The sequence below is a fragment of the Crocuta crocuta genome, unplaced genomic scaffold (assembly GCF_008692635.1).
Source record: "Crocuta crocuta isolate KB4526 unplaced genomic scaffold, BGI_CrCroc_1.0 scaffold28, whole genome shotgun sequence".
Taxonomy (NCBI): domain Eukaryota; kingdom Metazoa; phylum Chordata; class Mammalia; order Carnivora; family Hyaenidae; genus Crocuta; species Crocuta crocuta.
This window is the reverse complement of record NW_027533256.1, coordinates 7,992,513-8,008,622: the sequence shown is the minus strand read 5'-3', so window position 1 is coordinate 8,008,622 and position 16,110 is coordinate 7,992,513. Positions and strand designations below refer to the sequence as shown.

The window sequence follows — 16,110 nt, the reverse complement described above, 5'->3', positions numbered from 1 at the left end:
GGGCCGCGGCTGCGGGGCCTCCGGGGCCTCGTCCCGCAACGGCTCCCTGGAGGGCCTGCAGGAGGCGCTGTCCGCCACCCAGCGCGACTTGGAGCAGCACCAGCGCCTCTTCCACAGACTCTTCGGAAACTTCCAAGGGCTTTTGGCCGTCAACGTCAGCCTGGACCTGGGAAAGCTGCAGGCCACGCTGAGCAAGAAAGGGAAGAAGCACCAGAAAGATCTAGAAGATCCTCGGAAGAGGGACAGGAAGGAAGCAGAGCCTGGGGCGGATGCGCGTATCAAAGGGCCGGCGCTTTGGGAAGCAGCTGAGTCCCTNGTCGGGGAGGCCTGGGCTGGCAGCTCGCAGCTCTTTTGCCTCGAGAAGCCGGATGAAAGAGAACCGGGCGAGCATCCGTCAGGGGTGCTCAGGGCCAGCTTTGCCCTGATCCTCCTTTCATTCAGGGCCCGGGGTCTCTTAAGCTCCCCGAAGTGTAAGCAGGTAGAAGTCACCAGAACCAACCATCAGTGAGCAGGCAGGGGCCCTCCCTGTAAACGTTTGAGGCTCATCTACACGCCACTGGCTGTCTGCCCCTCTGCCCCTAGAGCGAGGAGCGGGTGCCTCAAATCTCTCGTCTCAGCTCTTCCCGTCCATCCTTCCTCACCCCGCACCCCCACCCCCATGGCTTTAACCAGCTCCCTGTTCTACAAATACATGACAAGGGACTGGTGTCACCTGCCATGGGCAGCACTCGGAGGAGGAGAATACAGGGGAAGGCCTTGGGCCCTGAAAGGAGCTTGTCCTGCTAACATAGTTGGCTCATCTTGCTGCTCTGCGCCAGGCCTTCCTTGGGCTTTGCCGCATGGAGTCATAACAGCTCAGCAGTGCGTCATCACCGCCACCTTGCCTGAAACCGATGCTCGGTCAGGGCAAGTGTCCTGTTCGTACAGCTAGTGAGTGGCACAGGGATCCCCAAACCCTGTCCTCCAGCTGTTTCTAGGATGCTGGCTTTTCTGTGAAAGGCCCTTAACGATGGGTCCCTGCAGGGCCCCGGGACCCTGGGCCTGGGCAGCTGGCTCTGAGGCTGGTGTGACGTGCAGCCCGCCTTCCTGGCCCCTCCCTGAGTGTGGCCCTGGGAAGGAGACCACTAGACTCTGTGCCTCAAGTGACTGTCCCCTGCCATAGAGGCTGGCCTTGGGGCTATGGCCACGTCCTCATCTGGACACAGGACGGGGTACAAGGCTGCCATCTGTGCTCTCTATACGTGGTGTAGTGTGGCGTGTGGGAAGTCTGAGAATCCCACCCCAAGCTCGCCCTGTTCCTGTCATTCTCCATCACGGCCCTGGAGGCCTTTGTGTGCCCCGGGGCAGTGGACAGTCTCTAGCACTGCTTACCTGCCTCAGTCTCTCCCTCTTTAAAATGGGAGAATCACTCCCTACATTAAAGGGTTGTTATGAAGACTAACAGATTCGTTCACCACATACGTAGCCCAAGGTATAACATTTAGTAGAAACCAGTTTTGCCAGCATTTTCAGGGCTGAGGTTCTGTCCGCCAGCACTAACACTTCCATCATTTTTCCTGTTGTGCGAGGTGCAAGGAAGGCCTCAGCAGCCTGATGGTTTAGGTATCCGAGTTTACCACTGCAATATTTCGTTATTTCAAAATAATTTTTTCCTTATAAATAAAAATTCCCCCTTCTCGGTCTTGTAGGAGGGTCCATAGGACTTGAATTTGTGCCCAGCAGGGAAGCCTACTCTCAGTTTACCAGCTAGCAAATCGTTGAAGCACAGCCCTACAGCCTCCTGCGGGGCCGGTTCGGGCCCAGGGGCCGGTGGGGTCTGCCCCTAACGTTGAACTCTGGGCCGCAGGCGGGCTGGCCGCAACATGTGGAGACAGTCGAGTACCGGCAGAGGGCGCGCTGGGCCGGCCTTCCTTCGGCTGGGCGAGCGCCCCACCTCCTGGATGCCGGGGGAACTGCAGAGCCAGCAGCCGGCCTTAGACGTGACACCATCTTCCACAGACAGGAAAGCTGTTTCAAACTTCTTAATTCTCAAAAAATCTTCCAGAACGAAAGAAGAGCAAAAATTTGACAGTCACAAAACTCTTGCTGGACCGGGAGTCAAAGAGCTGGGGCTGTTGGTGGGATTAAGTCACTAACCTCTATGCAGTTTACCCCTCCTTTAATTTTTTTTAAGTGTTTTATTTATTTCTGAGAGAGACAGAGACAGCGTGAGCAGGGGAGGGTCAGAGAGAGAGGGAGACACAGAATCCGAAAACAGGCTCCAGGCTCTGAGCTGGCAGTCAGCACCGAGCCCAACGCGGGGCTCGAACCCACTGACCCTGAGATCATGACCTGAGCTGAAGTCGGACGTTTAACTGACTGAGCCACCCAGGCACCTGCTTGCCCCTCCTTTAGGCCTTGGTTTTACCCCCTAGGAAATGGGGAGTTTGGTCTCATCTGAGAGACAGAGAGAGACACAGAGAGTTGAGGGAGCACACGAGGAACATCACCTCATTGGGTGCCAAGGCCAGTGTCATGGCCAGAACCCCAGTGGGACTCACCCTTCCTGTCTCCTGGCCCTGTCCTCTGCTGCCTGAGAGTCTTGGCCGGGCAGCCGGGTTGGCTCCTTCCTCACTGTACACTCACCCCCTACGTAGAGAGGCTTCCTCTGGCTCCATGCCCACCTGTGGCCTGGCAGACCTCACGCCTGTGTTCTCTTCATCTTGCTGGTCCTCCTGTGGCTGGCTAAAATACTTCTTTGAATGGAAAGAGAGCACCAGAGATCAGGAGATCCAAGGGCATCTGCCACTGTGGAGATTATGACCTGTGTCACCTGGAGCAGGTCTGCCCTCTCTGGGCCCGTCTCCCCATCTGTAATCCCAGCGTTCTGTGCAACGGCTGGAAAACGTTAAGATGGCCAGCTCGAAGAGTTTTCTTGTCCAGTCCTACCTGCTCTCCTCTCTCTAAGGTCTTGTGCCAAACATCCAGTAGGAAGGATCCTTCGGTGATCTTTCATTCTCTCACCAGCGTTAGCATTATTACCTCGAGGATGGGTGTTATCTCAAGATCCCCAGTAGGTGGCAGGAGTCTGGGAGCAGAGACCCGGGTTCCTGTCCCGGCTTGCCGTTGGCAAGCCATGTAGCTTTGGACAAGCGGGTAAGCACTCAAGATTCAAAGTTTCCTCAAAGAAGGGTACTTACCTCTGAGGATGCTGGAAGGAAGAGGGAGCAGAGGAGGAAGTGCTTTTTAAAAACATACACCGGTAGAGACAACAGACTTGTGTTCTCCTTTCTCTCAGTTAGTGACATGGTGAGTATTGGTCAGTGGCTCCCACCCCCTGAGGTTGCTGTTGGGAACACATAGGGTATCTAGAAATAGTGACTTATTCCTACCGTTAATAATGTGAGAAAGGCAGGTCTCAGGGTTTACTTTCTCATCCAAGGGAGTGAAGGATTGAGTCACTGAGCGCTTTCCCTCCTGCATTCCAGGCTCCCCTGTGGCCTTCTATGCCAGCCTTTCCGGAGGGACGACCACCCTGCAGACAGTGAAGTTCAACACTACTTACATCAACATTGGCAGCAGCTACTTCCCCGAACATGGCTACTTCCGAGCCCCCGTGCGTGGGGTCTATCTGTTTGCAGTGAGCATTGAATTTGGCCCAGGGCCAGGTACGGGGCAGCTGGTGTTTGGAGGTCGCCATCAGACCCCTGTCGCTTCTACCGAAGAGCGGAAGGGCAGAAGCACAGCAACAACCTTTGCTATGGCCGAGCTGCAAAAAGGCGAGAGAGTGTGGTTCGAGTTAACCCAGGGATCGGTAATACAGAGAAACCCGCCAGGCACGGCGTTTGGGGGATTTCTCATGTTCAAGACCTGAACACTGGACACAGCCCCGACCACACGTGGCGGACTCGCCCAGCTCTCCTTGGCCTGGAGCCCTGGCCAGGGTTGGTCTGGAGACAGACCATCCATTTGGTCCAATTCTTCCTGGAAAACTTTTGCAAAGACAGTGTGGTGTATGCGGCCTACCTCTAGATGCACTGGGTTTCGCTATTTCTTACGGACAGGAAGCACCGGGATACTTCTCTCTGGGCAGAGCCTGGCCCCGGAAGTGTGAGCGTTAGCTTGCCGCGGCCTCTGAGGCCACATGGCTTGGACCCTGGCTGGCTCTTTGCCACACCCCGTGTCCTACAGCATCATTGGTGTGTTGCTCCTCCCGTGGTTGGAAACTTTAAGCCTTTCTCCCACTTCTCCCTAACCGTATGCTAGACAACCATTCTTTCCCAGAAGGAGTAGGTTCAAAATGGAGGTGACGTTTTGGACAATGTTGGAAACCACTCGCTACCCACTTCGGGCCAGTAGGAGAAAACCAACCAGTTTGGCCTTGATTAGACATGGGGACAAAGGAACACTGAGTGACCAAAGGAACAAAATTATTATATTCTTAGTTTCAGTCCTTCCTTGAATTTATCTGTAACCTTAATTCACTTCTTTTTCTCCTTGCTTCCAGAAGATCAAGGCCAAGGCATGCCAGACATGAACTAAAGTGTGTACAATCTTCACCTTTTTTTTTTTTTTTAACTTCCTCCACTGGCTCATGATCACCCTGATTCTTATTAGCATCTCTCACCCAGGAGGAGGCTGAGGGAGGAAGTGAAGGAAGATTGTCAAAATCTTCCTCAGTCCTGATCAGCTCTGGAATAAAGCAATGCCCTTCGCCTCTCTGCCTGGTTTACTTGTGGAGAGCAGAGCTTTGGTAAAGTAGTAGAACTATGGAAGGGAAGGAAACTCTTTGGGAGAAATGTGACTTTCATTATTCCAGGCCGTATTTGTCTTCACAACTTCAGTTCTACCCTGCAGTAGGCGGTGATGTGAATCTTGGAGGAGACAGCAGAGCTCAGAATTGCCCCTATTCCTGCAGTATCAACATATGGTTTTCAAAACATTACAGACCCTGGAGCAAACGGGCTTGAGAAAGCAGTCACTGAATTGTCAAGAAATGGTTGTATTTTGGTAGTAGGTATTCAATATTAGGGGTTTTCCAATTTATGTTTTTATTTGAGAGAGAGAGAGAGAGTGCAAGCAGGGGAGAGGGGCTCTAAGCAGGCTCTATGCTTAGCGTAGAGCCTGATGCTGGGGCTTGATGCCACGACCCTGGGATCATGACCTGAGCTGAAATCAGGAGTCAGACATTTAACTGACTGAGCCACCCAGGCGCCCCTCCACACTCTTCTCCATAAACAAATTGGATTGGATTGGGTGCTGAGCAAGGACAGGAGTTGGTGGTCAGGGTTGACAAGGTTCTCAGCCCTTCTCCTGGTTTTCAAACAGTTGTCCCTCAGGATTTATTTACCACTAAGCTCTGTGTGTGCAGTGTGCTAAAACATTAACGTTAGAAGTGTGCCAGGCCCTTCTGCCTCTGACAGCTTGACCTTGGGGTACATCACCTCCTCTCAAACTTTCTCCATCGGTAGTAGGAGGTGGCTAGGCTGATAGCTTTCAGTAAGTATCTTGGTGTTTTATTATCTTGACCACAGGGTTGACTCTGGCCTTCCTGCCCTTCCCTCTGACCAGGGCCTCTTGCCCGGTGCGGCGCTATTGCCAAGACTAATCCCAACCCAAGGCATGATGTGTCTGGGCCATTCCCGACCAAAGATCGGAAAGCCAGTACCAGGTCCCCCTTGCTGCTAGAAAGACCTTACTGTGTCTTCTTTCTGTTCAATCCTGCTACTGTTGGTCAAGCTGTACTAAATGGAAATGTTAGGGTAGTGTGGTCTTTACCATTTAAGATTTTCATTTGGAATGTATTACACATAATAAACAGGGTGAACTGATCTCCATAAGGGGCTAAGTCCTCTAACCCCCACATGGCCCAGTGCTCTTCAACAGGAAGGTTGTAAATGCAAGTGCTAACTGGTAAATTCTGCCAGCAGCATGGATGAATCGCTCCAGAAGTTTCTGGGATGAGAATTGGAGAAACAATGGTTCTTTTATTTACTTATGCATTTTTAAATTTTTTTTTTTTTGAGAGAGAGAGACAAAGAGAATCAAAGAGGGAGAGAATCTTAAGCAGACTCCATGCTCAGCGCAGAGCCCAACACTCAACCAACTGTGGTTCTTTTAAATAGGATGCTTCCCAGTCAACAAAAGCAATTTCACAAAACCTTAATACTATATTTAAGTGTAAATTTCCTGTTTAAGTACTTCTATAATTATGACACCAGATTAGCAAGAATTCTAGAGTTCATTGACGGATTTCTTATCTCCACTATGGCATCTAATATCTCTGGGTGTAGACTCTTTTTCCAGTGCCCACCCGCCGTGTTACCCAGGGGTTAAAACACCCTTCACTGTGGCATCCAGAATGAGGCAATGGTGGTATCATACTTCCTCAAATTTGATGGGGAAAAAAAACCCCATAAAAATATTCAAAAATAATATTGAAAAACAAGAAAGGGTAACATAAGCAGATCAGAAAAATTTCCTAATTCCTGAAAAAACGGGAAGTAGAAGAGATCAAGTATACAATGAAATAGCAGGAGGAAATCATAACCCAAAACATTGGAGACTATTGGAGATGGGAGCGATCTCAAGGGAACCCCAAACTGAAACCTGGCCCCTTACACAGCTGGGGGGATGAGCGAGGTGGCGCAGCTGAGGGGCAGCAGGTCTGGTTACAGGGGTCTCCTGCCTGTGCTGAGCGGCCAGCAGCGGTGGCCTCTGCCCCAAGCCAGGCAGTGTGGGGCGGTCCTGGGCCTCCAGCTGCAGGGCGGCCACTGCCTCTGGAGGCGGGAAGCTCCCAGGAGACGCGGATGACCTTACCGAAGCCAAGACATGTGTCCCCACAGACCACACTAGAATGTCAGCGTAATGCTGAACCTTTACTTTTAATTCAGAAACACTGTGGAGAGGATATATGGGCTGTAAAAGATGTCTCCCCCCCCTTTTTTTTTTATTATTTTTTTAATGTTCATTTTTGAGAGAGAGACAGAGTGTGAGCAGGGGAGGGGCAGAGAGAGAGGGAGACACAGAATCCAAAGCAGGCTTAAGGCTCTGAGCTGTCAGCACAGAGTCTGACATGAGGCTCAAACCTACCAACCATGGGATCATGACCAGAGCTGAGGTCGGAATTAAATTGACTGAGCCACGCAGGCGCCCCTGTAAAAGATGCTTCTTAAAGCTCTCCTTTCCTCTGCTACTCTGCAGCAACGCTGGAATCCCAGGTTTATCTTGAAAATATTGAACATCAGCAGCTCTGGTCTGAGCAGCATTTCTCTGTCCCCCTCCATCGAGAAAGCTCCCCCAAACCTGGCCTAACAGTGACAACACTTGCTGAGGGGCAGGGGGGAGGGGGAGGTAAATGTGGAGTGGGAAAAACCTGAATTCTCTCAAGTAGGCAAAAAGAAAGGATCACTTCTTTTTTAAAATTTTATTTTGAGGGGAGGTGGGGCAGAGAGAAAGTGGAGAAAGAGCATGAGTGAGGGAAGGGCAGAGAGAGAGAGGGAGAGAGAGAATCCCAAGCAGGCTCCCTGCTGTCAGTGCAGAGCCCGATGGGGGGCTCAAACCCATGAACCGTGAGATCATGACCTGAGCCGAGACCAAGAGTCAGACGCTCAACTGACTGTGCCACCCAGGTGCCCCAGAAAGGATCACTTCTTAATTTTTGCTCTAACAAACAGCTATTACTCCATCACTTCCTAATAAAAACAGGAAGCCGAGGAACACTGACGTGAGGTGAGCAGGGGTTCACTAATACAAAGATTAGCAATTACACCAAAGCGCTACATATTTGTGGAAAACTAACATCATGAACAAGAGGATACAAAACTCAAAAAACCTGAAGATTTTTGAGTATTCAAGTCTCTGAAACAATATAGGAAACTGGAAATCTTACTTGCCACTCAGATTCTAGTTTCTAAATCCCATCCTCTCTAAAAGGAATCAGAGTGCCTTGGAAAAGTTGCTGACTCCATGGCTGGGGCAGGTAAAGTACCAGATGACCTTGGAACATCTTTTAAGTTTTAAGTGCCAAAAAAGGTACGAAATGCTCAAAAAAAAAAAGACTCAAGAGCCAACTTGACGAATTTCCAGTGGTCAAGTCTGAGTCAACTTGAGCATCAAAATGAATAATGGCCTAATAGACTAAAACTCATTGTATAAAAGAATCCATGAGTTCCTACTGATAATAAAAAATAAACAAGAAGGGAAGGTAGACTTCTTCCTTACAGCAGAATGCCAACTAACAAATGGAAATGTAATAATAACCCAAGCAAAAATCACTATTTTGTAACCACTGATTCACGGTGGAATTACCAATGGCTGGGACAGTCTCAAATTCTCTCCGCAACATAGTAATTACAAAGGGAAGACAACCAACTGTGCAGTGAAGAAACAGGGGTCACCTCGAGTAAGGGATGAACAATGACATTATCAATACCGGCCTCCCGATGGAACACCAACGTCCACACAAGCTCTGGCCTTTTTACTCTAGAAAATGTATCACAAAAGACAGAAACCGGAGAACTGTTTCGGACTGAAGAATAAGGAGACAACGAAATGCAATGTGACAGGTTCTGGCCCAGGAATGTGCTCTCGAGGACTTTATTAGAATCAACTGGCAAAGGTCTGCAGATTATAGTATTTGCTGATCATTGTTATGGTATCAATGTTGACTTTCTTGGTTTTGAAAATCATACCTAATGGTTATGTAAGAGAATATCCCTCAAGTATTTAAAGAAGCATGAGCTCTGGAATTTAATCCAAATAGTTCAGGAAAAGTATGTGTGTGTATGTATGCGTGCACAGACATTCCAAGATGAGTGTTTATAATGCTTGTATGCACACAGACTGACAAGGCAATTGTGGCAAAATGTAATAATAGTTTATGAATCTGGGTGGAGGGTAAATGGCATCCTTCATACTATTTTCCCAACTTTTCTGGAATTTTGAAATGAAAAATAAAGTTAAAATTTGGTGGTGGGGCACCTGTGTGGCTCAGTGGGTTAAGCATCTGACTCCTGATTTCTGCTCAGGTCATGATCTCACAGTTCATTAGATCGAGCCCTGTGTTGGGCTCTGCATTGACAGCGTGGAGCCTGCTTGGGGTCCGCTCTCTCCTTCTCTCTCTCAAAATAGACATTTAAAACATTTTTGCTTTAAATAAGAAAGTAGATGGGCTGAAAAGAAGGTAGGATGGAACAAATCAGAGATATATTACGAAATATGGAAGAAACATCCAGGAAACCTAGTATTTGCCTAATAGGAGTTCTAGAAGGAAAAGTAAGAGAAGGGAAGGGAGGAAATAAAAACATAGCGGAAGTTCCCAACTTTAAGGAAAGGTTAAAAGCACCCAACTAGTCCTGAGTAACAAAGAAATGTATCTAGACATGGCAAGTTTAAACTTCAAAACAGAAAAAAAAAAAAAAAATTCTGTTTCTTGAATGAAATAAAGTTACAAAGGACTGAATTAGACACATCAGCCTTCTTACTGGCAACAGGGATGCTGGAAATACCTTCAGTTAGATTCTATTTCCAAAGTCCGAGCCAAGAAGGAAGACAGAACCGAATGGTAAGTTTTGATTTTTAAGTGTTTGAAATGCCTACCATAACAGTGTTGGTCTTTTATTTTGCCACGACCTTTGGATTGCCTTTTTTATTTCTTTTTTAAAAATTAAAAAAATTTTTTAATGTTTTATTCATTTCTGAGAGAGAGAGAGAGGAGAGAGAGCGAGAACATGAACAGGGGAGAGTCAGAGAGAGAGAGAGACACAGAATCCGGAGCAGGCTCCAGGCTCTGAGCTGTCAGCACAGAGCCTGCGTGGGGCTTGAACCCACGAACCGTCAGATCATGACCTGAGCTGAAGTCGGACGCATAAGCAACTGAGCCACCCAGGCGCCCCGGATTGTCTTTTAAATAGCGTTCAGCATTTAACTCAGATTTTAGTCATGCGGGGCAGCAACAGAGAGCAGAGCAGCAGATGTGCTTCACCAACCTCTGTCATCAGCCAATTTTCATTTTCCTTTAAAAACGGCTCCCCTCTCAACAACGAAGGCCTTAATTCTTCCTTCCTCTAGCTTGAAAATATTTTCAACATTGAGTGATTTCATACTGACTTTTGACTTCCAAATAATGGTCGCCTTTCAGGTCCCTGTACAGGGATAGTTAGAGCACTGAGGTGGAGGTAGGAAGCACTGGGGAAGCTGGAGTCACCTTGAACTTCATTCTGAGCATACATGGCGACACACAGAGTAAAAGCCGGACAAAGGCCAGGATGATACAGTTGAGAAGAGTAACAGGCAGGTCACACGTATTCCAGCTAAACAGGAGAAAAACAATCTCTACTCAAAGGGCAATTAGGGATTAGCCTTTTGGCCCCAGCCTTGGCTTTGATCTGAAATATTTTTGGGGTGTACCTTTGCACTTGAACTAAGCCTCCTCTTGACTTCCAGCTTTCGGGGGACTTGCTTCTTTTTGCTCTTACCCTGAGCTCACAGTATCGAACTCCCCAAGACCAGTGCAGCACCCCCGCCACTGGGTGGCCTCTGCCTACCACTGCTGGCCACCTGTGGTGCACCGTGTCCGCCTCCTCATGGCTGTACTGCTCCAAGGGCTGAAGCAAGGCTTTGTGGGAATACGCATCTAACTTAATAGTCTGGAGTGCCAGCAATGGTCCACACACTACCGACAGGCAGATAAATATTTCTCCAAGTGAATGAAGATTTAATGACAGAATTAGCGTCTGCTTTAAATTACCTACAAGGATTAGATTATTCTGGAAGAACAGTGTCCTCATTTCTTAATGTTTACTGGTACTACTACTAATATTGAAGAAACCTTGGAAATAGTCACCATTCCAACTAATCAGTGAGAGTAACAGATTATGCTGGGAAGGAGAAATGAAAATACTGATCCATGTTTTGAGTCAGCCTTTTACAGGGGGAAGGAAAGCCAGCAAGTATTTGATAGGCCCAGGAAATGCTGGATTCTTCCTTCCCAGGCTGCAGGAGAGGGCATGCTACTGTTTCAAGAAACCCTCTTACAGTGACACTAAACAGGGGTTCCTGTGAGGGATCTAGAATAGGCTGCAGCCAACCACACATCTTTTTTGGAGGGGAGACCATTGACTAGTCCCAAATCTTTTATGATGATTTAACATGTTCAATTGCCTAAGGCATCATAAGGGACAGGGACTGAATTTACACACGACTGCACACGGCTCTGATCGGGGGTGGGAACACATGCAGGAGGGAACGATCTTGCTGCTGAACAGGAGAGCTACCTTCCCTGTCTGAAGCTCCAGCTTTTATCAAAGCATTTGCTGCAAGCAAGACCACGGTTAAGCCAGATAAATGGATTCCATGACTCTCGATAAAAGAAATGAGTTACATGACAAGAAACCAGGGACTATGGTAGTAGAAAGAGAAGGAAACTAGAAGTGGTATAAGCGAGATGAACCCTGTCTCTCGTGACTAGTGTATGTGTCCACAAGAAACCCTCCAGGCAGAAATACGGAATATTTAACCAAGAACCTTCGGTTTTTTTCATCTCAAATAATCCTGTAAAAGTTCACATCCACTAGTCTCACTTTTAAGAATGTAATCTAAGAGAAGGTTTTTGATTTAAAATATTTAAATTCAAGGATGTTATTTGAAAACAATGGAAATTACCCAAATATTTAACAGGTAGTTACAAAATCAAACTATTCCTTCTATTTGGTGGAATATTATGTAGTCAACTTTTTTTAAGTTACAGTTTCAGTGGATATTAATCACATACTATGGTCTTAATTTTGTAAATATGCAGCAGAAAAGATTGAAAGGCAACATTCAAATGTAAATATAGGGTTAACATATGGCAATAGACTTGTGAGTGATTTGCTTCTTTATGCTTTCCTATGTTTTCCAAAGTTTCTGCAATGAGTACCTATTTTTAGAATTAGAAAAAAATGTTTTTAAGGGAAACAACCCTTCCTTGTAATAGATTTTTTTTTTTTAATATTTTTTATTTATTTCTAGGAGAGAGAGAGACCGCGTGAGCAGGGGAGGGTCAGAGAGAGAGGGAGACACAGACTGAAACAGGCTCCAGGCTCTGAGCTGACAGTCAGCACAGAGCCCGACGCGGGACTCGAACCCACGAACCGCGAGATCATGACCTAAGCGAAAGTCGGACGCTTAACCGACTAAGCCACCCAGGCGCCCCTCCCTGTAATAGATTTTTAACTTCTCTCTACACGAAGCAAAGAGTGTGTGGTCACTTACCGGCCATGTGTTCCACGCTGGATTTCTGGAAGCTGAAATGCACATCTCAGAGACACGTACATACACTAACTTGTAAAATTTCACCAGACATGTGACTTCTGACACACGATACAGTCGGAGCAGAGTTATCACAAAACACATCACTAAAGTATACTAAAATAAGGTTATTTACTTAAAAATGATACATTGGATGTAATCTATATATAGAACAAAGCAATTAATGGTAAACTTAATAAGGCACCTTTTAAACCAGATGCTGTACAAAATACATGTAGTGTGTTACATATCAAAGATGAATCTATATTTTTGGTGTTTTACAATTGCATAATAAAACTGCTTATTTTTAACCCTTCTTTCGATGTCTATGTACAACTTCCCTAATTAGGCTATAATGATATTTTCATTTTATACAATATATATACTACATTTTAGTTTTTAAGTGGGCAAGGACAATGGTCACTAAAAGGGCTTAAATAATACCACTGAAAGCATAGTACAGAGCACAAGCTAAAATTACAATAATAGACTTAATCCTCTGCAAAAGCAGTATTCACATACTCTCCTTATGGGATGATCATGGCATGTGGCTTCACGTGCTACCGCCCTTTGGTGTCAGTGCACATGTCGCTCTGTGCAGTTCTCACTGTGACTCTCGTATAGCACTGAGGCAAGACGATGAACTGCTACCGCATTTTAACCGCGGACCCGAGCAAGTAATAAATACCACCCCTCTCGACAGTAAAAGAGCTGTTAACAATCTTTTTAAGAAAATCAATTAGTATTTCTCCTGTTGAGGTTATTTTAGGTATCTGGAACATTTCCAGATGACATGTATGAAAAGAAACATAAGTGATTTAATTTACAAAATCTTGCCTGGAATAAATTATCCCAATACCAAATTTGATCTTGGGCCAGTTTAAGAGATACATGATTTTTTAAAAGTCGTATTACAGTTTTTGTTCTAAACAGAAGTAAAGCGTATGAAAGAAAAAAGGTACTGAGTATTTTTAGATTGCATAAATAAAAAAACTGGCACATTTTGGAGAACATAATTTTCAAAAGCTATAGCCCACTCTCTAAGTTTAGAAGCACTTCTAATGTTGACCGAAGTATCTTTTGTGAAGACATTTCCAGAGAAACTAGTTTTAAGCTAAATTGTAAGTGGGACCAAATAATGGCTCTTGGGGTTTTATAAATTAACTATATAGTACTATGTAATACTTCCTCTTAGCCTTTAAATATTTCACTTACCAGATGAACTCAGAAATGGAAAAGTGAGAGTAGGAAGAAGAAAATAAGTTTCATGCATATTTTTTGGACTTTAGTATTTCAAATATGACATCATTTGCTTTTTAAAGAACATGCTATCTTAGAAAATATTTTCATTGAACAAGCTGCTGAAGTTAATTCTTGATACCACTTTTCATAGATCTATTTAAAAAAATCATTATAGTGGCCTTCTACTTACATACTATCCGTAATTGTCTGCTCTCACACACTATTTTAACTCTAAGAATAGAGTTTGCCTTTCTTTATATACTTTGTTATTAAGATGACAAATAATTTTCATGATTTATAATTTATCCAATAAAAAATAAAGCATGGTTAACCTTAGATTATGATCAGAGCTCAGAAGTGTTCTTAAATCACATGGCAACATGGATTAGAATCTGTCAGTACAGACACAGGGAGAACATTCTGAAAGAGCACGTTATTGCATACTATCAATATATACATTTACTGACTCCGACGAACACTTCAAACTTGAATTAAGTTAGATGAAAATTATTAAACAGTCAAAACTGTTCAGGAAAATCTCAAATTTGTGAAGTTTGATGTATAGATCAATACGTTAGAGTTTCATTCTTAAACGCCAGTCAGATTTTTGGTAATGGATGGATATGTGCTCTGACTCCTCCCCTTTAAATATTTTTTAACTATGCTGTGATATAATCACATTTGCTTTATGTTACACTAAAAAAACCTATTCACTCTTTGCACCCATGAGCTGTTTGTTCAGGATAAGCCATTAACATGTAAAAGGCATTACAGAAGTGTACGTTTAAGTAAATCAGAATTATTCCTTGGGATTACAAGGCATGCATAAAATCTGTAGCACTGTATGGAATAACAGCTCTTTGGACTAGACACAGGTAATGTCTATAGACATTTCACAGCCTATAGTCATATCACTCGATACTGAACTATTTTTGTCTGACTCTTCATTGTCATCACAAGTTATGGAACAGAAATCATAAAACCAAAAGTCCCAAATGACTTAAATGCCCAGAATAGCTGTTGATAAGTTTCTATCAGCCCTGAAATAGAAACTTTGAATTGGAGGATCCCTTCACAAAGAAAACAGGAGATGACAGCATCTTTATGAAAGTGTATGCCTGAAATAACAAAGTCCTAGATTTGATATATGATTTTGAATGCATTAATTTTGAAAATTTATATGTAATTCTACTTTATTAACACTTTTTTCTGATGATGTTTTCATTTTTTCCCCTTACGAATGGGATGTGAGGTCACAGGAGCTGGTTTCTACAGTATGCATGTATGTACACATATAAAATATGGTTGTCAAGGAGGTGTTTTGCAAATAAAGCATATTACACACAAAATATAAATAACTTCCCTTTTAAAAGTTACTGAGAATAAAGAATATAGAGCATGGTTATAGGCACTTACATTGCTATCAAACGCAGTAATTAGTAGTTCACTTCAATAAGAAGTGCTTTTCTTTAGAAGGTTCATGGCATTGGAAGTTCCAACTTTGGAGAAGAGGATTCTCATGACAAAAGTACGAGTTACCAATTACCAAAAATAAAGAGATGGAAAGGAGGGAGGGAGGGAGGGGTCGGGAGGGGAGAGGAAGTGGGTAGGAGGGAAGAAGGAAGAAAAAGATGGTAATGAAAGGAAAAGAGACCAAATTTACAGACACTTTAAACTTCTTTTGGCCTTTGTATCAACTTTTGTGTTAAAAAATAAAGTTGGCAGAGAAGCTTGCTCACTTGCAAGGTAAATAAATGGCTTTTACGTGATTGGAGAATCTTGGTCAGATAATGCATTTTTAAAGCACAAAACCAACAGCCACCAGTATCTTCCTGTGCGTTCATAAATTCTTTCCTTCCAATTCGAATGGCAGCAGAAGAATCCTGGTGTGTTTGTGTGTGTGTGTATACACACCATCATCAAAGCATGACAAACTACCATAAACTAAGGAGTATCCCCAACAGATCATAATCCATAGGCTGTTCACAAAGGTGGAGTACAAATAGATTAAACTTCCTCAGGCAGAAGGCAAAAGTGTGTATTTCTCCGTCTCTGCTGAATTCATTTGTCTTCTTAAGGCTTTCACAGAAAGCACCATTTTATGAACAGGAAATTCAGTACCCAGAGTTTGGAGACTTATTAATCAGGATTGAAGTCTTGATGTAGTTCATAAAAACCCAATAAAAAAAAAGGCATCAAAAACCACATTTAAAATAAAGCCGTCCATATATAAAGAACGAAGTGTTTAGAAGTTCCCAGCTTGTATTCTACAGAGTACTGAAAGGTTTAATATTAGCAGCCAGTGAAGGTGTAGTGAGGAAGGAGTCTGAGAACCAAGTTAGCATCCTTATTCTACTCTAATTCCACCTGTTCCTTGGGTGAAAACAGGTCCTGCAGTCTAGAATTTCTCCTCAGGGCTGTTTAACTGTCAAATCTTTACATCCTGGGATTCAACCATCTTGGCAAGTGTCTTCTTGATTCTCAGAGCTGTAAGTCTGGAGGCTGGATTATGGGCCCAGCATTCTGACATGAGCTTCAAAACTGCCCGTAGACACTGAAAAGTAAAGAGAATGTGTGAGCACATGAAGATCTTTGACG

General features: G+C 44.7%; 2 protein-coding genes across 2 annotated transcripts in view; one reads left to right on the top strand and one right to left on the bottom strand.

Annotated features, from left to right (window-relative positions):
* The window catches only part of MMRN2 (multimerin 2), a 16,532-nt gene extending 10,713 nt beyond the window's left edge, over window positions 1-5,819 (top strand). The window contains exons 8-9 of the mRNA XM_077746456.1: window positions 2-302; window positions 3,465-5,819. Of these exons, the coding sequence (XP_077602582.1) occupies window positions 2-302; window positions 3,465-3,853 (690 nt within the window). The 3' untranslated portion in view covers window positions 3,854-5,819. The remainder of the gene's footprint in view (window position 1; window positions 303-3,464) is intronic.
* A 6,564-nt stretch (window positions 5,820-12,383) lies between these two features.
* The window catches only part of BMPR1A (bone morphogenetic protein receptor type 1A), a 58,545-nt gene continuing 54,818 nt past the window's right edge, over window positions 12,384-16,110 (bottom strand). The window contains exon 12 of the mRNA XM_077746478.1: window positions 12,384-16,066. Within this exon, the coding sequence (XP_077602604.1) occupies window positions 15,941-16,066 (126 nt within the window). The 3' untranslated portion in view covers window positions 12,384-15,940. The remainder of the gene's footprint in view (window positions 16,067-16,110) is intronic.